This window comes from Xenopus laevis, chromosome 4L (genome assembly GCF_017654675.1).
Source record: "Xenopus laevis strain J_2021 chromosome 4L, Xenopus_laevis_v10.1, whole genome shotgun sequence".
NCBI lineage: Eukaryota > Metazoa > Chordata > Amphibia > Anura > Pipidae > Xenopus > Xenopus laevis.
In genome coordinates, this window is record NC_054377.1 from 124,533,136 (window position 1) to 124,560,076 (window position 26,941).

General features: G+C 38.7%; 1 protein-coding gene across 1 annotated transcript in view; it reads left to right on the top strand.

Annotated features, from left to right (window-relative positions):
• The first annotated feature begins 4,206 nt into the window (after positions 1–4,206).
• The window catches only part of usp4.L (ubiquitin specific peptidase 4 L homeolog), a 44,107-nt gene continuing 21,372 nt past the window's right edge, over positions 4,207–26,941 (top strand). The window contains 9 exon segments of the mRNA NM_001088983.1: positions 4,207–4,417; positions 12,119–12,246; positions 13,421–13,551; positions 14,469–14,595; positions 15,267–15,412; positions 16,565–16,623; positions 20,711–20,854; positions 22,548–22,659; positions 25,145–25,318. Of these exon segments, the coding sequence (NP_001082452.1) occupies positions 4,245–4,417; positions 12,119–12,246; positions 13,421–13,551; positions 14,469–14,595; positions 15,267–15,412; positions 16,565–16,623; positions 20,711–20,854; positions 22,548–22,659; positions 25,145–25,318 (1,194 nt within the window). The 5' untranslated portion in view covers positions 4,207–4,244.

The following is a 26,941-nucleotide window of genomic DNA, read 5'->3' on the forward strand; positions in this document are numbered from 1 at the left end:
ACCCTGCCCTGCATGTAGTGAAGTGATGTTATCTATGCAGAAAAAAAACTTATATGATTTAAGTATGATTTTAAAATAGATGAATATGGTTTTGTATCAACAATCCTTTGCAATGGAGTTTCTATAGTGCAGATGTGGTTTCTGGATTATGAGTCTGCAGAACCAATACTTCTGAAACTCCTTCACTTCCGTTTTCTTTAAAACATCCGACATGTCTCATGCGTTTAGTCGCATTGTGACGTGTCGGCTCCAATCGCGTTGTCAAGTAATGCCCTTACACTGTGGGGCAGTTTTATCAAGGGTCAGATTTCGAAGTGGAAAATACTTCTAAATTCGTCCATCGAATATTTAATACTACGAAATTCGAAGTAGAATTCGTAGGGTTTTTTTTAGAGTTTCTTCGGGTGACAAGTTCGTAAATAGTCAGCAAAATGTTGTAGTAAGCTGAGTCAAACACAGGAGGGCAACAAAAGATCAGTATTGCCTATTTGACTGGGTAGCAACTGTGTGTAAGAAGCACACCTATAATCAAGTAAGTGGTGCCTGGAGAGATTCTGTTTTTGGACGTTTGACTGGGTACCCATTGAGTAACCTCATATCTGCCCTCAGTCAATGATAGATGTCAGGTTACACAAAATTGTGTAAGTTTCAACAAAATTTACATAACTGCACTGACTTACATAGAAACTTACATAACTTATATTTAGAGCATTAACAATGCAGAGAAGCTTGACAAGATCAAATCCCAATGACCACCAGTGAATTAAAATCCTAAGGTAAATTCCATTGAACTTTTTTTTCTCTTCAGTTGATCACCAAAAATAAAGATTTTTTTCTCCAATTATTTTCTACCATTTTTCTAATTTTGAAGTTTAAAGTTTCACCTTAATACGTCTTCCTGAAGCAGCTCGGGGGGGTTGCGGACTCTGTAAACCAGGGGTCCCCAGCAGCTGGGCCACGGGCCACTACCGAGCTGCGGACATACTTGAACTGGGTTGATTTTGACACATCACGCCCAAATTTTAAGTAGGGCGTCCAAGTTTGGCGCGCACGAATTTTCCCACTGGCACGTCCGTATTTGACACGGCACATGCCAAATTTTAAGTGCCATGCTCACTTCATGCCCCCCTGGTCCTTTAGGGCTTTACACCGGTCTCTGGGGCAAAAAAGGTTGGGGAGCGCTGCTGTAAACTGTTCTAAATGATACATTTAGTTGCTACATTTCTTATCTTTGTCCCTGCTGAGCAGAATCCCTGAGTTTTGTTATAATTGATACAAACTAATTGTAACAAATTGTAACAGTTCAGAATCTGCACCTGGATGACTGAGCTGCCAGAATGAAACACCACAGACAGGAACATTAAGTGGGTTATTTATGAAAGGTCAAGTTTGTGAGTTTTTTTTCTACCTTGAATGAACTCACAGCTCAAATGTTTGCTTATAACAAATGCAAAAAACTCGAATTAATGCAATAGGCAAAAAAAGTGAATAGCTCAAATTTATTGAGTTTTTGACTGCAAACCACTGAAAAAAATCAACAATCATGAATGCCAAAAACTTCTTCAAATGGCTCAAGGAACCTTTGCCATTGACTTCTACATAACCTCTACAGGTTTTAGCTGGAGGGTTTTTTTTTATCCCGAAAAATTCAAGTTTTTAGTGAGACTATCCTCAAAAAACTAGAATTTTTCAGAAAAAACACAACTCACCCCTTAATATATAACCCCCTAAAAGTTAAGCTTTAGTTTTGGAAAAAAGTTAAAGAATAAAATAGAGAAAGCAATTGAAAAAATCTTTATGCCTGGTGAACAATCTGAAAACAATTGAAAACAGTGATTCCCTAAAGGGACTTCAATTATGTGAATTGTAGGAACTGGACTGGCAATTTGTGGCTTCTGGCAAATGCCAGAGGGGCTGCTGTAAAATGCCACAGTCACTATTTATTGGGCTAGTGGAAGGCTGTTTGCGTCTCTGTGTACTTGAAATGCCAGGGCTTAATTTGGATCTTAGTTCAGGCCTGATAGCCAGCATATGAGAATGTAAGATATGGGTATTTGAAGGGCACTTCGTTGAACAGCTACTGCCTTCCCAAACACTGATAAAGTATGTGTAGTGGCTTGGCCCTTCATTTCTCAGATATAACATGAGCATGAAAGCCTGCATCCCTGCCAACCTATTGGAGCTTTAGGTCTGTGGCTGGAAGGGCAGTTAATGCAAACGTGCAACTCTATGGGGGTATTTCACTAAAGGGCGAAGTGACTAACGTTAGCGAAAATTCGCCCACCGTGACGTCATTTCGGGACTTTGCTGATTTACTAACGGGCGCAGGCGTAACTTCGCTAGCGAAGGAGATAGACTCTACTTCCCACTCTTGCACCAGGCGAAGTTTTGCTATGGCGAAAGAGCGTTACTTTGCTAATTCACTAAGATGAATGTTATCTGTTGCACCAGACTTGCCTTCGCCAGCTCAGACCAGGCCAAGTGCAATGGAATGTAAAGGGTTTCTTCAATTTGTAGTTGAACAATTTTCTAAGTCCCAAAAAGCGCTGGTGTCCTTTACTTTTTCAGAGTGATAGGCTGCAAAAGTCTGTAAAAAAATTTTTGGGTACCCAGGCTCCCCCATACATTTCCTAACATATACACTGGGCACATGTCCCTCTTTTGACAGCTCAACCTGCAGTCCCTCGTTTGTACTAGAAAGTCCCGTTTTTCTGTGCACTGAACAGCCAGAATAAGAAACAATATTTCTAACTTAATTAGCTTTTGGCAGGGAGCCCAGAACAGCCACAGCAGCAGATAAGATACTTTTGCAACAATTTCGAGATAAGCAAATAAGTCATTGTAACAATATAAGATAACAGGTCCCTTGGGAAAAGTTAGACTCAGCTTAAAAGGCAATTTACCTTCATTAGCAAAACTGTAACAACTCAAAAAAAACTCAGAAATATATTCAAACTTTCATAACCTGGCAAATTTTGTAAAATGAACATGGTACTTAGGGGGTGTGGCCACAAAAGGGTGTGGTCAAAATAATTTTGCACTGCATCTTTTTTGTCCCTCTTTTTATTTCCAAAATGTTGGGAGGTATGCCTAAAATCCTTCTGCCCTAGTCCTAGGGTTGGCACCTGCCCGGTCTTTTACCTGCCTGGCCGAAAAAATGATGGTTGTGCTGAAACCCAAAGGGAAAAGATAAATATATAGGAAAGCCGGTATTTTTTCCCAGAAAAGGTGGCAACCTGTGGGTTCTGGCAAATGCCAGAGGGGCTGCTGTAAGTTGCCATAGACAGTCACTATTTATTGGGCTGGTGAGGTGCTGTTTGGGCCTCTGTGTAGCTGAAATGCCAGGGCCTATTTTGAATCTCAGTCCAGACCTGCCAACCTTACTGGCTGGTATAAATGATGGCTGATCCCAATGTTATTAATAGGAAAAAAAGATAAATATATAGGAAGGCCGGTATTTTTTCCTGTAAAAGGTGGCAACCCTAGATGCGGCTGGGCAGCCACCCCAAAAATCCTGCTGCCCCTAAAATCCTTCTGCCTTAGGCCTATGTTTGCCACCTGGCTGGTATTTTACCTGTAAAAATTATGGTTGTTACCAATGTTATTAATAGGGAAAAAAGATAAATATATTGGAAGGCCGGTATTTTTCTCCAGAAAAGGTGGCAACCCTACCTAGGGCCTTGTGGCCTTCGCATAGATCTGGGCCAGTGTAAGAGAATAAACACACCCTCACAGGTCTATGCGCTCAAATAGCAGGATGCGACATTTTACACCAGTATTGACGCAGATTATGGGCCCAAACATATTTGCCAGTAAATTACACTACTACAACTTTTATTTTTACGTCCAAACCCATCTGGGCTACATTTTCTACACCGTGACGTAATTTTGAGCCCCGCCCCCCATGATTCAGAAGAGTGACCGAGAGAACAAAACGTAATAACGTCGATGAAGTAAAGCCGAGCGGATTTTATTGCTGTCAAACTGTGTGATTTTAACTGGTAACGTTAGTAAGGAGTTTCTCGTCACCTTTGATGGAACGCAACGAACGTAGAAAACGCTTTGATGGAACGCAACGAACGTAGAAAACGTCCAGACGCACCCGATTCTGCTGGTCACGCGCGTCCTCACCGGCCGCTTTTCTCCTTCCGATATGTGAGCGCGCACGCATTCCTACAGCGCTAGAGATCAGTCCCTGGTGGAGCGTGCGCGCCCACCCCTAGCAGAATATTCGGAAAGCAGTTATGGCAGAGGGAGGAGGTGGAGGTACCGAAACGGGACCGGCACAGGGGCACTGTACCACACGCACACCCTCCCCGGGGCCGACGGCCGAACCGTGCAAAAGTGCGGACACTGAGACCCAAAAGGCCGAGCTCGGGGAATTACTGAAGACAACGCTAAAGAAGGGAGACGAGTGGTAAGGAGAGGCCGAATGTTGTGTGTGGTGGGAGAAGCCAGGCGGGAACATAACTTATCACAGAGATAGCGGCTGGCGACCTGCTGGCCCGGGGGTGCTGTGTCATTGGCTCCATGGCGGAAGCTTTTGCCTGAGAGAGAGCAGGCCTGAGCCGGCACCACGAGGGGGAGATCCTTTCGCCGGGTTAAGTTTACACCAATCGCAAAGTCTAGAGTGGGCGCTGTCACGTGACTGCTTCCTTTAAAGCAAAACCAACCCCAAAATGAAACCCGTATCAGACGAAGAGCAGAAGTTCCCGGAAGTCACGGGGACACAGCACAGCACAGCAGAGCTACAGCTAGCGTTCATGTGTATGGCTATGTAGTTATTCACCTCAGACCTGCTGCCAGGGAAGCTTTTGTGAACTAGCCCGAGCCTCAAACGCCTCACTACATTACTTTCTCTTTATACATTTCTATTCGGTGACTTGTTTCACACAAATATGCAAGACCCCCAGCCCCACGGGTACCCTTTAGCTGTGGTCAAATATTCCTATTTGAAAGCTGACTCTTTCCAGCGTCCAACTGGGGTCACTGACCCCATCTAAAAACAAATGCTCTGTAAGGCTACAAAGGTATTGATGTATTGCTTTTTATTACTCCTCTTTCTATTCAGTAGGGATCACTGATTCCAGGATCTGGCTGGGGATTCGGCCGATTCCTCGTCACTGGCCGAACCAAGTCTGAACCCTAATTTGCATATGTAAATTAACAATGGGAAGGGAAATCACACAACTTTTTGTCACAAAACATGGAAGTAAAAAAATATTTTTTTTCCAATTCCTTTTTACGAATGCAAATTAGGATTCGGTTCTGTATTCTGTCAAATCTTTCATGAAGGATTCAGAGATTTGGTTGGATCCCAAATAGTGTATTTGGAGCATTCCTACTATCCAGGCCCTCTGCTATTCATATTCCAGTCTCTTATATCAATGCATGGTTGCTCTGGTTAAGGTGGCCATACACGGGCTGATAAAAGCTGCTGACAGACAGTCGGCAGCTTATTGGCCTGTGTATGGGGCCCCCGACGGGCTTCCCCGATCGAGATCTGGCCGAAAGTTGGCCAGATCTCGATCAGATGGGACTAAAATTCCCGTCGGATCGCTGCCACATCTGTTCGTTGATGTGGTCCCGCGATCTGACCGCACGTTCCCATTCGTTAGGATCCGATCGTTGGGCCCTCGATCGGATCAGCCTGTTATTGCCCACCTCAAGGTGGGCATATCGGAGAGAGATCCTCTCCTTTGGCGATCTCTCCTTGTATGGCCACCTTTAGTCAGACCATAGCACTGCGTATCTTGACAGCGCTATATAAATAAATGATGATGATGACCATAGCAACCAGATTGCTGAAATTGCAAACTGCAGAGCTTCTGAATAAAAAGCTAAGTAACTTATAAACCACAAATAATAAAAAAAAAAATGAAAACCAACTGTAAATTGCCTCAGAATATCACACTCTACATCATAATAAAAGTTTAACCAAAAGTGAACAATGCACGAATAATGAAAAAATTGCGGCTCAATCACACCCGGCCTGAAATGGACCCGGGTGTAAAAAAACTTTGCAACTGGTGCTCTGAGATCAGTTCCAAACATGGCAACTGTCTGTGTGTTACCCTCTGTTTATGTGGGGTTTTTATTGCTGAGGTTTCTGTTGAATTTAACAAGTGTGTTTGGGTTGGATACGTTAGATTGTAACCTCTGCTGACACAGGAACTGATTTGAGCGATTGATCAGTCTGTATAATTTGCCAGTGACTTATTTTAAGTATAATAATAATAACCACTCTATCACCGTGCATGGGTTTTTAGCATCGAGAACCCAGAGGTTGCACAACGAAACAGTGAGTGCCCTTAAGTGTATTGGACTGAGGATATACATATAGTCTTAAGGGTCCCTGTATCATGATTCAGCAATCAAACCATTCATTTTGATTAGTAAATGCAGTGTGTTTTCCAATCAGGCCTGCACTGTGTATTCTGGCAAATGCTATAAGTGTAAGTGGCTTTGAGGTGCATCTACCTTTGAGTTAGTTTGACCATTGTGTGGGGGTCGAAGACTGGATATCAGCAGCTATATTTTTTAATTACTACCTATATACAAAATTTACTCCAAGGTCAGTGGTTTTGAAAGGTATATATATATATATATATATATATATATATATATATATATATATATATATTATATATATATATATATATATATATATATATATATATATATATATATATATATATATATATATATATAGAATTCTAATATGATTTTATTAAGACTTCTGTGTAAAGATAACAAGGGCAGGACAGTTAGAATGTGTAATAAAAGTCTGGTTACTGGCATAGTAAGGTGTTTTGCTGGAGTGACATGTTTGCTCGAGATGATGGGAAAAGCCCCTGTTCCTTATGCTTTACATGACATTAGAGCTGGCTTGGCAGGGAAAGGCGTATTTCTAAGTTTGGGTGGTAGCTGTGTTTTGACAGTGACTTGCATGCCAGTGACTCAGCACAGAATATGACAGCCATGAAGTAAATGGGGAACTATTTAAACAGAGCAGATGTATGTTCCACAGTCTACACTGGTTTTTTTCAAGTGCAGTTCAATTCAAGTGTTTGATCACCCCTTGGGAAATGACATATTTAGTTAATTTTAAAGAGAAAAGTAGTAAACAAGTACGACAGGAATCAGTGTGTTAGAGAATAACATATTTGCAGGAGTTGAAGGAGAAGGAAAGTAATTTTAACTTGGGGTCACCAAAAGTTAGGCACCCCCAAGTTGTTGTATTTACTCACCTGACACCCTGGGCTGGTGCTCCTATGAGCGGGAAAAATGCACCGATCTGGGGTTCTGCCAGAGAACACCACAGAGTAATCGTTGTCTTCGTTCTTCAAATTTCCCGGGGCAGATGCATGCACAGTAGAATGAAATAGCCGACTTTTATGTTTAAGTTTGGCTTTTCACTCTTCTGCACATGTGCAGCCACAAGAAGAAGCAGAAAGATGGTCGTTCCGTGGTGCTCGCTGGTAGATACCCCAGGCCCGGTGCAGTTTTCTGCTGATAGGAGCACCAGCCTGGGGTGTCGGGAAGTAAGTAAATAAAATCAATTGGGGTGATCCTAATTTTTGGCACTCCCAAGCAAAAAAAGACTTTCCTTTAATACACAGTTATGTTTTTTTTAATTATTTATTAAACTGTAGCAACAAAGAAAATTGGAATTGGGGCGTGTGCAAAAGTGTGGACGCCCTTCCACTTGTCCAGGGTTAAGCACTGTTTTTCTAAGTCCTTGACCCTAATAATCATAGTCATTAGGAGTTGTTACATGTTAACCACTGTGCTTAAATCTTTGACACCCAAAACTTTGGAATGTCGCTCAACAACTTTGACTGCATTAAGTAATTCTGAAAATTAATTTAAATGAATTGACAGGCAAGAAAACCCTCATATGACTGCAAAGGAGCTGTAGCAAGATTTGGCTGACTGTTGTATTGTTTCACAGTTTGGCCTTATGGAAACAAGTGCTGGGGAATGAAGAAGAAAATGTTGAATCACTAAAGGCTTGTTTGAGGGGAAATCCGGAGCAGGATTTGATGGGATATAAAAAATACCTTGCCAACTATCAAACACGGAAGTGGATCTAATATCATTTAGGGTTGTATGGCAGCCAGTGACATAGGAAACATTGTACATGTAAAAGAATGGATTCCACTAAATAACAGCAAATACTCCCTACAAATCATTTATATCATTTACATTAGTTCCTGCCTGATACTTACAATCAAAGTCCCTATCACATTCACACTGTGGTCAGTTTATATATAATGCAACTCGCGCAGACATGGTGAAAACAACTAAAGTCCTTGTGCAGAATGTTCTAGATGTAATCAAGCCTAGAAGTCAAGTCAAGCAGTGTAAGGGGGCAACGTCAAGCACTCTAAACACCATTCTGCAGAGATTTATGCAATTATATACGTCTATTGCTGCAAGGATATCACCGATCCTATTCTACTCAGTGCAATGCTTTGAGAAATTACTTTACTCTTTCAGCATGTATATGTGTAATAAATAGTAAATATATTTTTCTGAATTCTGAAACTGTGTAGGAGAAAGCAGCTAATTAAGATTAAAAATTGTAATTCTCTTGTTTGCGTGATTTTAAGGATTCAATTTGGTCAGGTTCTTGAATTTGGCTGAATCCTGGATTATTTTTATAGGAACGTGTCGGTATTGCTTTAAGTATTTTTTGTTTTTCTTTCAGAGTTTGCGGGGGGGGGGGGGGAAACTTGGCTGTACATTATAAGCCACTAGTTTGGCAAAGTAACATTATGCCCACCTTGAGATGGGAAATATCAGACTCATCCGGTTGTTGCGGTTATTCCAGAAGTTGGATTAAAGGGATCCTGTCATCGGAAAACTTGGTTTTTTTTATATTCAATTTTGAAATCTGACATGGGGCTAGACATTTTGTCAATTTCCCAGCTGCCCCTAGTCATGTGACTTGTGCCTGCACTTTAGGAGAGAAATGCTTTCTGGCAGGCTGCTGTTTTTCCTTCTCAATTTAACTGAATGTGTCTCAGTGGGACATGGGTTTTTACTATTGAGTGTTGTTCTTAGATCTACCAGGCAGCTGACAGTGTGATTGAAGTTTATCAGAGCACAAGTCACATGACTTGGGGCAGCTGGGTAATTGACAATATGTCTAGCCCCATGTCATATTTCAAAATTGAATATAAAAAAATCTGTTTGCTCTTTTGAGAAATGGATTTCAGCGCAGAATTCTGCTGGATCAGCACTATTAACTGATTCATTTTGAAAAAATGTTTTTTTCCCATGACAGTATCCCTTTAAGGACCGCATCAACTAGCAGATGTGGGCTGCCTGAGGGCCCCATATATGGACAGATAAGTTGGATAGTTCTGAAGGGCACAAATCTGCAGTTTAAATCTGCCCATGTTATGTCACCTTAATACTAAAGTCAAGTTTTAGAGGTATGTGAGTTTTTTTTTTATACCTCGAATGAACTCACAACTCAATATTTTCTGGTTTATGAAAAAACTCGAATGGGAAAAACTCAAAATCAGTGAATTTGAGGTGAAAAACTCAAATCGCTTGAATTAATTTAATTTTGATGGAAACCTACCATAAACATCATCAAAAGGTTCAAGGGACCTCTGCTATTGACTTCTACATGACCTTGACAGGTTTCAGATGGAGTATTTTCAGATTCAAGCGATTTCCAGCTCCGGGTATAAACTCGTTTTTTTTATTTTTTTAAATGTAAGGGTTTTTTTGTTTTGTTTTTTTAACTCAAACATTTGAGTTTATCTGGTGTTTCAGTATGTCAGCTCAGTAATTCATGTGCAGCCTCTAAACTGTTACAGTTTTGCAACATTTAGTTGATACATTTCTCAGCAGTATCTGTGGAATATTAGCAACTATTGTATCAATTCTAACAGCTGCCTGTAATGAAACCCAAGGATTCTGCTCAGCAGGGACAAATAAAAAATGTATCAACTAAATGTATCAATTTAGAACAGTTAAGAGAGTTGGCCTCTTCCAGATCTACTAAAGGTTGTGGGAAAAAATGACACTTTACACTTAATAGTAGAAAGTCACACATAGAAAATAGAAAGTAATTGGAAAAAGTCTTTATTACTAATTATTAGTACGATCACAGTTTTAAAGAGCCAACATATTCTGCAGCGCAATAAATACAATAAAGGGTGTATGGAAAAGGTGAAGAAAACCCTGCCCAAAAACACCTTGCAATATCAAGGAAGTAGTGTTTGGCAATTGAATGCTTTGCCAGATGCATAATAAGCATTTGTCCTTTGGCCACTTGTCCCTGGCTGCCCTCCTCTGGCATAATGATGTGCTGAAAGGACAATTTCACTGCTTACATGTGCACATCAGCCACTTCAAATGACTCTGCATTCATTTTTATTAGCTATACACATACTATCCACCCCTCCCATCAGTAGTTGATTAAATCAGAAAATAACAAAGAAAAATGAAATATTGCCTTAAAGGGACCTGTAATCCTTTGCCAAATCCCTTTCTGTGGTATTAGTCAAGCTAAATTAACTTTACTTTCACTTTATAAATTATTTAAATCTAATTGCCTTCAGTTTTGGAATTCACAGACACAACAAGCAGACAGCTGTCACTTTGTCAACACTGTATTAAAAAAAATGTGGGTTTCATTTAAAAAGGACTTTTATTATACATATTTTTATATCTGTGGGGCAGGTCCCCTTTAAAAATAATGTAATTGTAGACAACTTTCCAGTATTCATTAATTTAAAATATTACATTGCTTTAAATGTATGTCTGACTCTTGAGACAATGCAGCATAAGACTTTAGTTCTCACAATGCCTTTCATTTCATCATATTACAAATTATTGCAACTTTTATTGTGTGCAAGTGCGTGTGCTGCAGTCATTGAGTTCTTCAAGTTGACTTAAGCAACATGCTTGCTATATATTACATGGATATACTGTATTTACAAGATAGTACAGGTATGGGACATGTTATCCAGAATGCTCGGGACCTGGGGTTTTCTGGATAACGGATCTTGCCGTAATTTGGATCTTCATACCTTGTTTTCTAAAAAAAAATCATTTAGATATTAACGAAACACAATAGGATTGTCTTACCTCCAATAAGGATTCATTCAATCCTAGTTGGAATCAAGTAAAAGGTATTGTTTTATTATTACAGAGAAAACATAAATCATTGTTAAAAATTTGAATTTTTTTTTTTATTGAAACTGAGTCTATGGGAGATGGCCTTCCCATTGTTTGGGGCTTTCTGGATAACAGGTTTCCAGATAATGGATCCCATACCTGTACTGAGACTACTTCAGCAAAAAATTGTACAGCCCTTTAATTAACTGGAAGAATTGAGTTGCTTTTTTTCCCTTTTTAGGAATTTTTTGTTGTTTGTCATTTGGGAAGCATTTTTATCACACACCTAAGCACATGAACTAATTGGTTAGTTTTATTCTGCATGTGTTCAGTGAAGAATCTTCGTAGAGCACCAAGTTGTTTAGAAATGCCTTTATTTCAATTTCAATGGCAGAACCTGGTCAGCAACGTTTCAGACCTTAATATGGCCTTTTATCAAGCTTGTTGAGGATAGCTGGGAAGAGTTAGAAAAAGGCAAATCATTCAACAACTATACAAAATAAAAAATGAAGTCCAATTGAAAAGTTGTTTAGAATTGGCCATTCTGCAACATACTAAAAGTTAACATAAAGGTTACGCCATGTTAAGTGCTTTCCTTGACAATACATACCCTGGAGGGGAAATCATTTTACATTTTTTTTCATAAAAAGTGGATACATATAGTCGGATATTCTGACATTCCGACAATATTATTGTGTATCTTTCACACAACTTGAATCAGTCAATTATTTGGTTACCTCACCAAATCAGTGGATCTTTCCCCAATTTGGCTACCCCTGTGTCAGTGCCCCAATGCAATCCTTGATCCCTTAGTATATTCAATACAGTCTAATGGCTACCCAGCTGATATTTTGCCAAATATAGGTAGGCTGCTTGGCCTCCCCCATACATGGGCCAATAAGCGTGTAGCTAAATGGTAGTTTTCCTTCTTACAGACTTGTGTATTTCCGTCCTGATAATTTGTGCTTATCTTTAGGTATCTCATTGACAGTCGATGGTTCAAACAATGGAAGAAGTATGTTGGTTTTGATGCTTGGGACGTGTACAACGTCGGAGAAAGCAGTCTCTACCCAGGGCCTGTTGACAATTCAGGACTCTTTCCAGGTAATGTACTTTTATTAAAGTGTACAGGCTCGGACCAGACCTGCTCCCTGCAAAAATTATCTTCAGGTTGTGGCAAAAAACCTGAACGTGCATGAGCAATTGTGGCAAAAAACCTGATCGTGCGTGCATGAGCAATTGTGGCAAAAAAAAACAGTGCACAATCGTGGCGGGGCAAGCAGTGGGGGGGGGCCCAGAGACAGCAGCCCCGGTGGGCCCTGGACCCGACCCGGAAAGTGTATATGTATAGTGTTTTGTTTTTTTTTTGTAATATGAAATAAAAGTCTGAACCGTTTATTTCACCATAAGACAGCTGAATATCTAAGTAAACTTTTCATTCTTTTGGAGAATGATGATCTTTGGGTATCCGCCAATTCTCTGCAAGTGTCTGTGAGTCAACTCATGTTCCACATAGTCATCCAGAAACATAGGGGCATATTTATCAAAGTGTGAAGTTAGAGATCACCACAGTCCACTAGAGTGAAATTCCTCTACTCCATTCATTTCTATGAGATTTTTAAAAGAGGATTTATCAATGGGGGGAAAGTGAAAGTTCACCCTTTGATTAATATGCCTTCAAAAATGCTATAGAAATGAATAACGAGTGCCAGAATTTCACTTTAATGGACCGTGGTGATCTCTAACTTCACTCTCTGATAAATATACCCCATTGAATCTATGGTGCAAGCAGTCAGGTAGTTAAAAGCCTTCTCTGTAAATGATGTACATAAGATAAGTGATTAAAGGGTAGATGCTGGTGATGTTAAACAAAAAAGCATAAAAAGGTTTTTTTTATTTTTTTATGTAATGAAAATATATTGAGATAACTATGCTTCTATCAGTGTTGTATTTGTTTATCTTTTCTACTCTGCTTGTGAATAAAGCACAAAAGTCATCTCCTCTTTCATAACACAATACTGTGTATGTCTTCCCAAAATTGTTTAATAAGGACCCAATAAGGGCTGTGCCATATGGACCACAAGAGTACAACCTGATAATACTCAGTGTGCATGTGAAAGTGCGTTATTGTGGCTAAGGCTAGGTATAACCTCTTTGCTTTTTATTGTGGAGAAGCAAGGAGAATATTTGAGACATGGCTAAACAACTGCGGATTTGTCAAGCCCGTACATATCTGCAGCAAAGCTGATTTCCATAATTCTTTTCTGACTTCACCTAGATCCAGATACTCAGGTATTGAAAGAGCACCTAATTGATGAGCTGGATTACGTGTTAGTGCCAACCGAAGCATGGCAAAAATTGATGAACTGGTATGGAAGTGTTGAAGGGCAACATCCGATAGTGAGAAAGGTATGTGACTTGGGAAATGTCTTCAAGGGAAAAAAAACACAGCAAGTCCAGTGGATTTGACTTATTTCTTCAGATAGACTTCACAATATTAATGTAACCATGTATGTAAGTAATGAGCTGTACAGTAATGTATTTCTATGCAGAATATGCTGGTGTTTTTTTTTTTTTTTTACTTGAAGTATATCCGTAATCTAATAGTGTATATGAGTAAGAGACAAATACAAAAATACTTTTCACAGTTATATGTATGTTATATGCAGTGCTTTCATATGCAATGACATGTTTAAAAATAAACACTAAAGCTTTCAGGGCATGCAGTTAACTTTTCCCGAAACTGCCTGTTACCTTAAGAATGCTTTGAGGTTGCCTGATCCTACTAGAGCCAGGGTCTGTCTGGGAAGTAAGGATGGTTATTTAGCTGATATGTTAAAGTTAAATTGCCTTTCCTCAGTCAGAAGGGCATATCAAAATTGAACACAAAGGGTCTTATATAAGTGTGTATGCAAATGGACATGGGGACCCTGTGCAGAGATAATGGAGTAAATTTATCTGAGTGAAGTTAGCGATCACAGCAGTCCTCTAGAGTAAAATTCCGCCACTCTCCACTCATTTCTATGGGATTTTGAAAGGTGTATTTTTCAAAGCCAAAGCCAAATCCCATTGAAATGAATGAACAGTGGCGAAATTTCACTCTAGAGGACTGTGGCGATCTCTATCTTCACTTTTTGATAAATATACCCCATTGTGTTTTATTCTTGTGCTACTATATGCATACTTGTTTTTGAGTTCACATCCCTTTGGTTCAGTGAGTTACATTACCATTCATCAAATTACAATCCAGTTTGTAATACCTCTTTTGCCAGTGAAAGGCTATATTTCTCTGCTAAAAGAATGCTGTCCTTGTTTTTTCCGTACAGGTGGTAGAACATGGTCTTTTTGTGAAGAACTGCAAGGTTGAAGTTTACCTCATTGAGCTAAAGCTATGTGATGATAGTGACCCAGAAAATGTGATCACACGTCACTTCAGCAAAGCAGACACCATAGGTAAAATGGAAAAAAGTGTTACTTAGTGTGTTCGTTCAATGCTAGCCTTATAAAATGGAAATGGAAATTTGCACTTGCACTTTAGTTTAATGAATTCAAGTTTATAATGGTAATATAATCGCTAATTATCTAGCGGGTACACTCAAGCAAGTTTATTTATTCAATTTAATTCATTATATTACAATTAAGGGTACAGTTTTTAAATAAATTAATTGATTATTTTTTTAAAAATAAGTAATTCATTTTACAGTCACGGGTATCGATTGTACTATTTAAGCACTGGCACTTTAACTGACTAATGAATTTCTGTAGACCAACCCACTAATTACAATCAACTTCATACTAATTCTGTTTACAAGTTACTAATTTTTTATATTGTATTCAAGAAAGTGGGGGGTTTTACCACTTTTTTCTCGTAATAAATTAACCAATAGCAGTAAATTATACCTCCCTCTCTCTTAAAGGGGAATTTTCTATAACAATAGGTCTGTCTCTTTCTTGTTTTGTAACCAAAATGGAAAAGAGGTTCACCGTTAAATTTACATTTACAATTAACAATTCTAGTTCAAAATACAAGGTATATGATGCTCGAATTTGCTTGCATGAGTGGTGAGTGCTCTGAACTGAATTATGTTTTATATAGTAATTTGTTTTATGTTTGTCTTGTGCAGATACTATTGAAAAGGAGATGAGAAATATATTTAATATTTCTGCTGAGACAGAGACAAGGTTATGGAACAGATACATGACTAACACATATGAACAGCTCACCAAAAAAGAAAGCACTGTGCAAGATGCAGGACTTTATCAGGGCCAGGTAATGAAAATAGCCTATACTGGATATTTTAGATTCCTATCTTTAGATTGTAACGCTAACAAAAAAGCTTGTTCTGTCAATAGCAAGTTATTGATGTGGTTAATAATTGCCTGGTCTAATGTAAAAACGGATTCAGCCTGTTTATATAAAGAAGCAAAAAAGAGATCTAAAGTGTCCTCATTCATTGATAAATTCTGTTCTTTCTTTCGAGAGTCTTTTCTTACTTTTACCTGTAAATTAAGTGCATGTTCCTGTGCTTAAGTCTGTTGCTAGATTAAGCATGAACTGGTTTTGCTTAAGACAAACAGCATCACTCTGAAAAGGGAAAAATACCTCTGTGCTAGAATTTTTTGATGGAAAGTACACACCTTGAATGTGTGGGTAACACACTTTTTACAATGAGGACAGATGCAAATGGATAGTCTACTTACTGCAAAACGAGTACCTCTACTTATGATCTCACACATTACAAGATACACTTTTCTACATAACCATATACCTTTTTTTTTCTCTTTCTCAGTCCTGCCTTGTGTCTTAATAATCCATAAACAGATCAGTAAACAGGAAATGAATTTGCATTTATTACACAAATCTCAAAAGCAGCATCATGAACGTAAGACTGCTATTAAACAATAGGTGTGTTTATTGCATCTATTAACCCCTTGTATATGGCACATTGATCTTGACACATGTTAGTAGTAAGTACTTGGCACAGTACAGATCAAAAGCCTACCTGGAATCTGTGTTTGTGCCATATATTTTATTTATGATGGCACATAAAGTGCTAAATTGTGAATTTCCTCTGAATTTGCCCAGGCTTGGTCAAAGCCAATCTGTACTGGTATGGCCAGAAATTCTAGTTGCCCCATCTGATAAAAATTATGCCAAATTTGGGGTTGCAGAAAGGAGCGTTCCCAGAGGCTCTTCTCATAGTTATGGAGTGTGTTTCTTTGTAAAAAGGTAGGGTCAAAATAACATCTTCATGATAAACCTTTACAAGGTGAAATCTGACCATCCGTTGGTTTAGTGGGAACTAGAAGCTGTTCAGAATTGTGGTGGACTTCTCTATCAAAAAGAAAAAATATTTGACTGCCCTCCTCATGCTTAAGAAAATAAAATTGCAGTTGTAATGGCTATTGTTTTACCTTACAGATGATAGCCATTGAGAAAAGGAATGCTGATGGTACATGGCCTAGACAGTCTCAGACAAAGTGAGTATGGTTTTAAATTTGAGTGAAGTACTTTTTTTAATGTAAATTTTAATGTCGGTCCAAATTTAATTATGGTATAAATATTTCCTCTGAGGGGAATTGATATTCTCCAGTAGTCTACTATTGGGGTACAATGGGTATGTGTATTAGGTATGGTACTAAACATATTTTTGCAAAATATAATAAGCTGAATATGAAGGCAAAACACCCTGCTTAAAAATCATTCTAATGTTTCTCACTTCCTGGTTGTACTTCCCAGGAACTAGTGATGGAAATGCTCCATGCAGAACCTGTTGCAGAGTCAAATTAGATGGTCTCAAGACAGATATAGATCTTAAACATGAGAAACAATGTCCGTGTCCATGAGTGAGACTCCGATGACTTTAATACTGCAACCAGGAAAACAGGCCTTTTTTCATTACTTAAAGAGGTAGCGACACCTTAAAGTATTTACTGTTGATTTTACGTTACATATCTGATCCCCCGTGTTTCGCTACGAGTGGGCTGCCATACTTGTGCAGCAGTAGTTTGTTAGCATTAAAAACTCTGACAGGTTGAGATGGGACAGTCAGGTTGGCAAAACAGTCAACTTTAGGAACTTCAAGTAAGAAATACAAAAGCAGACCTATAAGCAAAAAACAGTCACTGTACGTTTGAAGGTATGTTTATCTGCTGAAATATTATGCATTAGTTCTGTCAGCCACCCGGCTTGCTGATTTAAATGTCAACTAATGTTTGCCGTTTCTGCATTTTGTCATTGGTTGAGAGAAAAGCAAAGCTCAAGAAATACAACTTTTAAAAAAATAAGTTCTCATGAACAAGTTTTATCTGAATGAGATGTTTTAAATATGGGCTGAAACTTACATTGTTCAGGGGTATAATTTACCTTTAATATATTTAGTAACTATCTTAGATATTTCAATATTCCTCCATTTGTTTGACATTTGGAATGAATTTTAAACCTCCAACTAAACTTAGGTTAGCGAGGTTCTAGATTAATACCAGTAAATACTTCAATGTTATTTTGTTATAAAGGCTGTTCATATTTTAGAAGCTAGCAGAAATGATGGCTTTGTTAAATTTTTTTTGGAAATGTTTGTCAAAAACTCCTTTTCCTGCTGTCTTAGGGCTCTTACAGACGAGCGTTTTTACCTGCGCTCCCCTGCGTTCAGTTTTTCTGCATTCGGCCACAGGGGAGCGCAGGAGTAGACGCATTACATTTTTTCCAATGGGGGTGTACTCACACAGGCGCATGTAGGCGCCGAACGCAGGTTGAGACGCAACATGCTGCATTTTTCCTGCGTTCGGCGCCTACACGCGCCTGTGTGAGTACAGCCCCATTGGAAAAAATGTAATGCGACTACTCCTGCGCTCCCCTGCGGGGGAGCGCAGGTAAAAACGCTCGTCTGTAAGAGCCCTTAGAGACTATAGCTAAACATAAGCCACTGCATTTTGTACATATCATTGGCTGTAGTGTCAGCAGTGTGCTTTTGCAGAATGTTTATTTAATTCAGAAGGCTGCCAGACACATACAGTTAGGCCCATAAATCTATGGACAGAGACTTTTTTTTATTTTCGTTCTCTACATTACTTTTTAATTTTAAATTAAACCACTCAGATGCAGTTCAGCTGCTGACTTTCAGCTTTAATTCAGTGGGTTGAACAAAAAGATTGCATAAAAATGTGAGGAACTAAAGCCTTTTTTAACACAATCACTTCATTTCAGGGGCTCAAAAGTAATTGGACAATTGACTCAAAGGTGATTTTATTTGAAGGTGTGGGCAATTCTTTCGTTATGTCATTATCAATGAAGCAGATAAAAGCCCTGGAGTTGATTTGAGGGGAGGGGGGGTGCTTGTATGTGGAAGATTTTGCTGTCAACACACAACATGTGCTCAAAGGAGCTCTTCATGCAGGTGAAACAAGCCATCCTTAAAGGGATACTGTCATGGGAAAACATGTTTTTTTCAAAACAAATCAGTGCTGCTCCAGCAGAATTCTGCACTGAAATCCATTTTTCAAAAGAGCAAACAGATTTTGTTATATTCAATTTTGAAATCTGACATGGGGCTAGACATATTGTCAAAAAAAAAAAACCCATCCGAGAAATTGCTACAATATTAGGAGTGGCAAAATCTACAGTTTGGTACATCCTGAGAAAGTAAGAAAAAGCACTGGTGAACTCAGCAATGCAAAAAGACCTGGATGTCCACGGACGACAACAGTGGTGGCTGATCGCAGAATCCTATCCATGGTGAAGAGAAACCCCTTCACAACTCTTCCCACTCTCCAAGTGGTAGGCGTATTGATATCCAAGTCTACCATAAAGAGAAGACTGCATGAAAGTAAATACAGAGGGTGCATTGCAAGGTGCAAGCCACTCATAAACATCAAGAATGGAAAGGCTAGATTGGATTTTGCTAAAAATCAAACATCTAAAAAAGCCAGCACAATTCTGGAAAAGCATTCTTTGGACAGATGAAACAAAGATTAACCTCTACCAGAATGATGGCAAGAAAAAAGTATGGAGAAGGCGTGGAACAGTTCATGATCCAAAGCATACCACATCTCTATAAAACATGGCGGAGGCAGTGTTATGGCTTGGGCTTGCATGGCTGCCAGTGGCACTGGAACACTAGTGTTTATCTATGATGTGACACAGGACAGAAGCAGCCGAATGAATTCTGAGGTGTTCAGAGACACTGTCTGCTCAAATCCAGCCAAATGCAGTCAAATTGATTGGGAGGCATTTAATAATACAGATGGACAATTACCCAAAACATACAACCAAAGCAACCCAGGAGTTTATTAAAGCAAAGAAGTGGAATATTCTTGAATGGCCAAGTGGTCACTTCATCTGAACCCAATTGAGCTGCATTTCACTTGTTGAAGACTAAACTTCAGGCAGAAAGGCCCACAAACAAACAGCAACTGAAAGCCGCTGCAGTAAAGGCCTGGCAGAGCATTAAAAAGGAGGAAACCCAGAATCTGGTGATGTCCATGAGTTCAAGACTTCAGGCTGTCATTGCCAGCAAAGGGTTTTCAACCAAGTTTTAGAAATGAAAATTTTATTTTCAGTTTTTTAATTTGTCCAATTACTTTTGAGCCCCTGAAATGAAGTGATTGTGTTAAAAAAAAAAGGCTTTAGTTCCTCACATTTTTATGCAATCTTTTTGTTCAACCCACTGAATTAAAGCTGAGAAGTCTGCAGTTCAACTGCATCTGAGTTTTTAATTAAAATTCATTGTGGTAATGTACAGAACCAAAATTAGCAAAAAGTTGTCTCTCTCCAAAGATATATGGGTCTAAGGGTAAGGACACACTGGACAATTTGTCGCCAACGTTTTAAAAAAGTAAATCGCGGCGGCAAGACGATCGTCTTTTTTGAACAGACGATTCACAGCGACTATTGGCACAGAGCGATTTGTATCCCATTACTCTGTGCGGTGCGTGCTCCACCCAAACCGGAAACGGTTTGTGCTTCCCGCTGTAACCTGGCGTCTTTACGTTCTTGCGTCATTGCGTTCGCATTGTAATTTGAATACAATTGCTGCTACTTATCTGTATGTGTGTGCGTGTCTAGGAGATTTCAGTGCTTTTCTAAGTACATGCTATTTCTGATAAATCGCTCGGAAAAGGGTCTCAGTGCGTTTTGGAGCTACAGGCGATTTACAAACACGCTGTGGGCACAGGAGCTGGCGTCTTTCATTTGGTTGTGTTCAGAGACAAAACGAGCGATATGTCGCCGCGATTTGCTTTTTAAAAACGTTGGCGACAAATCGTCCAGTGTGTCCTTACCCTAACTGTATATCAGATAAGTGAAACTCAAAAAGTCTAATAAAGCAAGAAGTATAATAATATCACAATAATTAATAATAAACTAATAGCCCTTTGCCAAAATGACAGTCTAGACCATAATTGGTTATTGCAGCTTTTTGAAGAGAATTATTCAACTTTGAATTATCTGCATCTTTGATATGCATGCAGATATTGGTATTCTAAGCCTGTGATGCAGAATACCATTGTTTAGTTTCTATGTAAAATATTAATTGCATTTTATTTAAAAATGTTTCTTAACCGTTTCCAGATCAAGTACAGCAACAAGTAGAACTTTTGCTACCTCTGGAAAACCATCAACAAGCAGCTATTCTACATCCTCTTCCTCTTCTTCCATGACAAATGGAGACAGCAGTACCCATGCTCTGAACAACAGTTCAGGCTTGAACAAAGGGTAAATATTTGTCTTAAAATATTCTGTAAAATAGTGTTTTTTTCTGCCATTGTACTTACTTGTAATGCTATTTAAATAGGTTTGATGGCAGCTGTGTGATCTGTAGGCAGGATAACAAAAAGCTTAGCCGGTGATAGCCTGTAATCTATATGGTACCCGGCTTAAAGGAACAGTTCAGTGTGAAAATAAAAACTGGGTAAATAGATAGGCTGTGCAAAATAAAAAATGTTTCTAATATAGTTAGTTAGCCAAAAGTGTAATATATAAAGGCTGGAGTGACTGGATGTCTAATAAAACAGCCAGAATCCAACTTCCTGCTTTTCAGCTCTATAACTCTGAGTTAGTCAGCGACTTGAAGGGGGGCCACATGGTACATTTCTGTTCAGTGAGTTTGTAATTGATCCTCAGCATTCAGCTCAGATTCAAAAGCAACAGAAATGACCCATGTGGCCCCCCCTCAAGTCTCTGATTGGTTACTACCTGGTAGCCGGGGAAACCAGTCAGTGTAAACCAAGAGAGTTGAAAAGCAGGAAGTAGTGATCTGACTGACTTGTTATACATGAAATCACTCCAGCCTTTATACATTACATTTTTTTAAGGCGTCCATACACGGGCTGATAAAAGCTGCCAACGGACAGTCTGCAGCTTATTGGCCCGTGTATGGGGCCCTCCGACGGACTTCCACGATCTATATCTGAGAGTTGGCCAGATGTCATCAGACAGGGGTAAAAATCCCGTCTGATAGCAGACCGCATCTGTTCTCTGATGTGGTCCCGCCCGTATACCTTTCATTATGATCCCTAGGGCCTACGATCAGATCAGCCTGATATCGCCCACTTCAAGGTGGTCAAATAGGGGAGAGAGCCGCTCATTTGGTGACATTGCCAAAGAGTAGATCTCTCGGTGTATGGCCACTTTTATTCTTTTTATGTTTACTCAAATTTGGTGAGGTGTACGGGCTACTTAGATTGTAAAGGTGGTCATACACTCTCAGATTTGGTACCTTCAGACCAATTTGGCAGCTTATCTGCCTGTGTATAGGGCCCTCGAAGGCCTACCTGATCAATAATCAATCAGATGTGGATCAGGCAGGTTTGATTTTCCCATCAGCTCAAGGACTGTATCTGTGCGTAGACGTGGTCCTCGCAGCATAGCAGCAATTATGGTCCAATTGTTGACCCGAGGGCCAAATAAACATATTTGCCCAATATTACTCACCTCAAGGTGGACATGTTGAAGAAGGAACCGTTTGTTTGGCAACCTCTTATACTGTATCTTCATTACTCTCGTTACATTTTTTACTTCCATTTATCTCCATACTTTTCCAAGTATTATTTTATATTAGATATACTATGACTTGGATGAATGAAAATCTCCATAGTCATTTTTTCCAAGTATTGTGCAGATTTACTTGGGAAGCCTAACATAACCCAGCCTAATTAATCCTTGTTGTCACCCTTGGTGACAGTTCTAAAAATCCTAACTTTGTTGTGCTGAAAAGAAATGTTCTTGAAGCATAAAATATTCATGCAGAGTTAAAGAAAAAAGTTGATCTAAATATGTGTAATGTGGTAGTTGCTTATAAGAGCATATGCATGTACAGAACTTGCTGTAGGGAATAAACTAGTTTAAGATGTCTATACTGCCCATTTTCTTTTTATTCTTTCAACTCTTTTTTGTTTTTCCTTTGCAGAGGATACACTCCATCTTATAGTTCATATAGCTACAGGGAGTCATCATCACAGCCAGGTCTCTGTGGCCTTAGCAATCTTGGGAACACTTGCTTTATGAACTCTGCCCTCCAGGTACAAGCTTTTGTTTACATTTTATAGAGGGAAGGTATATTTGACAAGATAATTTCTGATCTCCTGTAAAGGGGTTGTTCACCTTCCAAACACTTTTTTTTTTCAATTCATTTTTTTTTTTAAGAAATAGACTTTTTTAAAATACTTTCCATTATTTCGTTTTTTACTGTTTTTCCAAAGTTTAAAGTTGAATGTTCGTGTCTCTGGTGTTTTGAGTCTGGCAGCTCAGTAATTCAGGCGCAGACTCTGAACTGTTACAATTTTATAACATTTAGTTGATACATTTCTCAGCAGTGTCTCTGGAGTATTAGCAACTATTGTATCAATTCTAACAGCTGCCTGTAATGAAACCCAGAGATTCTGCTCAGCAGGGACAAATATAACAAATGTATCAACTAAATGTATCCATTTAGAACAGTTTACAGGGCCGCGACCCTGCCTCACAGGGCTGCTTCACAAGGTGAAAAACGACACTTCAATATTAGCAAAACGGTGACACATAGAAAATAGAAAGTCATTGGAAAAAGTCGTTATTTCTGGTGATCTGTCTGAAACCCACTAGTTGTTTCAAGGTCAACCGCCCCATTAAGGGTGGATCGAATTGTTCACCAAATATTGAGTTTTTTTCAAGTTTAAAGGGAGTGTTCACCTTTGAGAACTTTTAGTATGATGTAGATATGATGTGATATTCTGAGCTAAATTTGCAATTTGTTTTAATTTTTTATTATTGAAGAGTTATTTAGCTGTTTATTCAGCAGGTCTTCAATTTGCATCTTAAACAATCTGGTAACTAGGGCCCAAATTATCCTAGCAACCATGCATTGATTTGAATAAGAAACTGGAATATGAATAGGAGAGAGTCTGAATAGAAGCATCACCACAAAAAAGTACAATACAATTGTAGCCTTACAGAGCATTTGTTTTTTTAGAAGGAGATAGCAACGCTCATTTGAAAGTTGCAAAGAATCAGGAGAAAAAGACAACTATAAAAAAATAAAAAATGAAAACCAGTCGAAAAGTTGCTTAGAATTGGTCGGTCTATGGCATATTAAAAGTTACTTTGAAGGTGAACCACCCCTTTAATGTTCCTGTCTCTGGTGTTTCAGTCTGGCAGCTGATCCAGGTGCACTTTCTGAAGCTGCCTTTCAGGAAACTCAGGGATTCTGCTCAGCAGGGACAAAGATATGACATTTATTAATTATGCATCATATGCAAAACTTGCGCCTTGAGAAAGCACTTATGCGAAACACATGTCAGTGTTTCATTGCTTAGAAACTGGTTTTAACCTTGTTACTTTAAATCAACTGTTTTATTTAAAAATATTAGTCCGGATTTGGTCCTAGAGGGTTTGTTTTTCTACAACTAATTGCTCAATTCATATTCTGTTTGTGTCTACTCTTTTACTCTAATAATCTATGGGGCCGATGATTTGTGTTTTTTTTAGAATAAGGTAGCCTCTCATCTGAGTATAAGATTAACTAAAAAACTAGACAGTCCCGGTTACTCTGCCTGCCTTTACTTTGTGGTGTCCCAGGGAAAGAAATAAATAGGTAGTTTGTTTTGGGACAAATTCCACCGTTCTTTTTTCCTTTTCCTACTTGTTTCATATGATTTGAGCGCATGGTTTTTCTATTATATCTTAACTTATTGCTGGTCACACAATTCAATAAATTTTAACCTACTATTTAACTAATTTTGGATTGGGACTCTAATATTATTTATGGCTCTGCGCTTTAACTTGTGAATTTTTGGAAAGAAAAATAGGGGATTCATTAACCCTAATTTGTTCATTAAGGAATTATTTTAATTAAATGGGAACTGGTTTATTTATAAATTCTGCACTGCACTTTGCTCTATGAACTGGGAGCTAATTGATTGTATATAGGAGCCATTCAGTATACTACTGGCTTATTTATAATTTATGCACTGCACTTTAGTTTTATGAACTTGAAGCCAATGGTTGGATACATAAGGCAATAATTCTTGGCACCTCTTCTCACAATCAATTAATTCATTTTGATAAGCAGTTAAGTATTTATTTTACTGATTAACTATAATTATTGCATTACTCATGGTCTAATAACGGCAAGAAGCAGACCTGTACTAGTTATTAGTTACCAATCGCACAAATTTGAGCTTTTAGTAGGCGGGGAGAAATAAAAGATTTTGGAGTGACCAACTGTTTTGTAATTAGTTCATACTTTTTCCTTTTCTCTCTCTAAAAAAACTTTTTTCAAATTGTCTTATACTGACCTTGGTCAGAGCTCTGCTATAACTGAATATAATTATAAACAATCAAGGGCACTGTTGCTACTCTTCTCTCGCCACACAAAGCTTCTCACATGCACCTACATCTCTAAAGGGTCAGTTTGCTTTCCCTTAAAAAAAAGAATGCACGTCTACTCTTAACTGTGTTGCTGCCAGAAAAATGAATACGTCGACGTTTGCGGGTCCCTCACTGAACAAATTGTATTTCTTTTTGCAGTGTCTGAGTAACAGCCCGCCCTTAACAAGGTACTTTCTGACGGATGAGTATAAGAAGGAGATTAACAGGGAAAATCCACTGGGCATGAAAGGGGAGATTGCGGTGGCATATGCAGAGCTGATTCGGCAAATTTGGTCTGGTGACCATTCTTATGTGGCCCCGCGTATGTTCAAAGTAAGTTTGCTGTTTTAGTCTAACAAATTGCTTTCTGCCTTTGTTTTAATACTTAGACACTGCTAGATACGATCAATGGATTGTCTTTTTTTATGACTTGATATGGTTAAGGTTACACCTTGTTAAAGCCCCTTTTTTCTAGTGTACAGACAATGAACAAAGATCCTATAGGCTAGTCGTATTTTTTTTTAATATCTAGTGGAGGTAGTTTGCAAGATAGGTTCTGCATTTGAAGATTAAAATGAGATCTAGCCCTAGCCGTATTTTGTTTTTTTGGGCTCTAAAGAGGAATTTGACCTTTATTGTAACTTTTAGTACAGGTATTTTATAGATAGACCTACCCTGAGCACATATTCTGGTCTATATTCTATGTTTTTAATGCTTTTTTAATCATTGGCGTTCCTGCTGATTTCCATCCTTCTACTGAAAATGTGTGGTTGTTGGGCCACTGACTCCATCAATTAAAAAAACAGACAGTGAGGCCCGTTGGTTTTTATTTCCCATTCTAAATTACAACCTGCCACTTGGTTGCCAAGGTAATTAAGCCCTAGCAACCGTAAAGGCAGTTGAAAGTCCAAGACTTAAATTGCAATTTTCTAAATTTTCTGACATTTTGTTATGCTATAAGTTACTTTTAAGATAAACCTCCCTCATTATAAAATAAGTGCTCTATATAGTCATATGAAAAAGTTTGGGAACCCCTCTCAATTCTTTGGAGTTTTGGTGATCATTGGCTGAGCTTTCAAAGTAGCGACTTCCTTTTATATAACATGCCTTATGGCAACAGTAGTATTTCAGAAGTGACATAACGTTTATTGGATTAACAGAAAATATGCAATATGCATCATAACAAAATTAGACAGGTGCATAAATTTGGGCACCCCAACAGAGATATTACATCAATACGTATTTGAGACTCCTTTTGCAAATGTAACAGCCTCTAGACGCCTCCTATAGCCTTTGATGAGTGTCTGGATGGGGGGTATTTTTGACCATTCGTCCATACAAAATCTCTCCAGTTCAGTCAAATTTAATGGCTGCCGAGCATGGACAGTCTGCTTCAAATCATCACATAGATTTTCCATGATATTCAAGTCGGGGGACTGTGATGGCCATTCCAGAATATTGTACTTCTCCCTCTGCATAAATGTCTTTGTAGATTTCCAAGTGTGTTTAGGGTCATTGTCTTGTTGGAATATCCAACCCCTGCGTAACTTCAACTGACTGATGCTTGAACATTATCCTGAAGAATTTGTTGATATTGGGCCGCTCCTGTATTTTTCTTGGCTTGCCAGACCTGGGTTTTAAAGCAACTGTGCCTATGGCCTTCCATTTCCTGATTACATTCCTTACAGTTGAAACTGACAATTTAAACCTCTCAGATAGCTTTTTGTAGCCTCCCCCTAAACCATGATACTGAAAAATCTTTGTTTTCAGATCTTTTGAGAGTTGATTTGAGGGTCCCATGCTGCCATTCTTCAGAGGAGAGTCAAACAGAAGCACAACTTGCAACTGGCCACCTTAAAGGGATACTGTCATGGGAAACAAATCTTTTTTCAAAATGAATCGGTTAATAGTGCTGCTCCAGCAGAATTCTGCACTGAAATCCATTTCTCAAAAGAG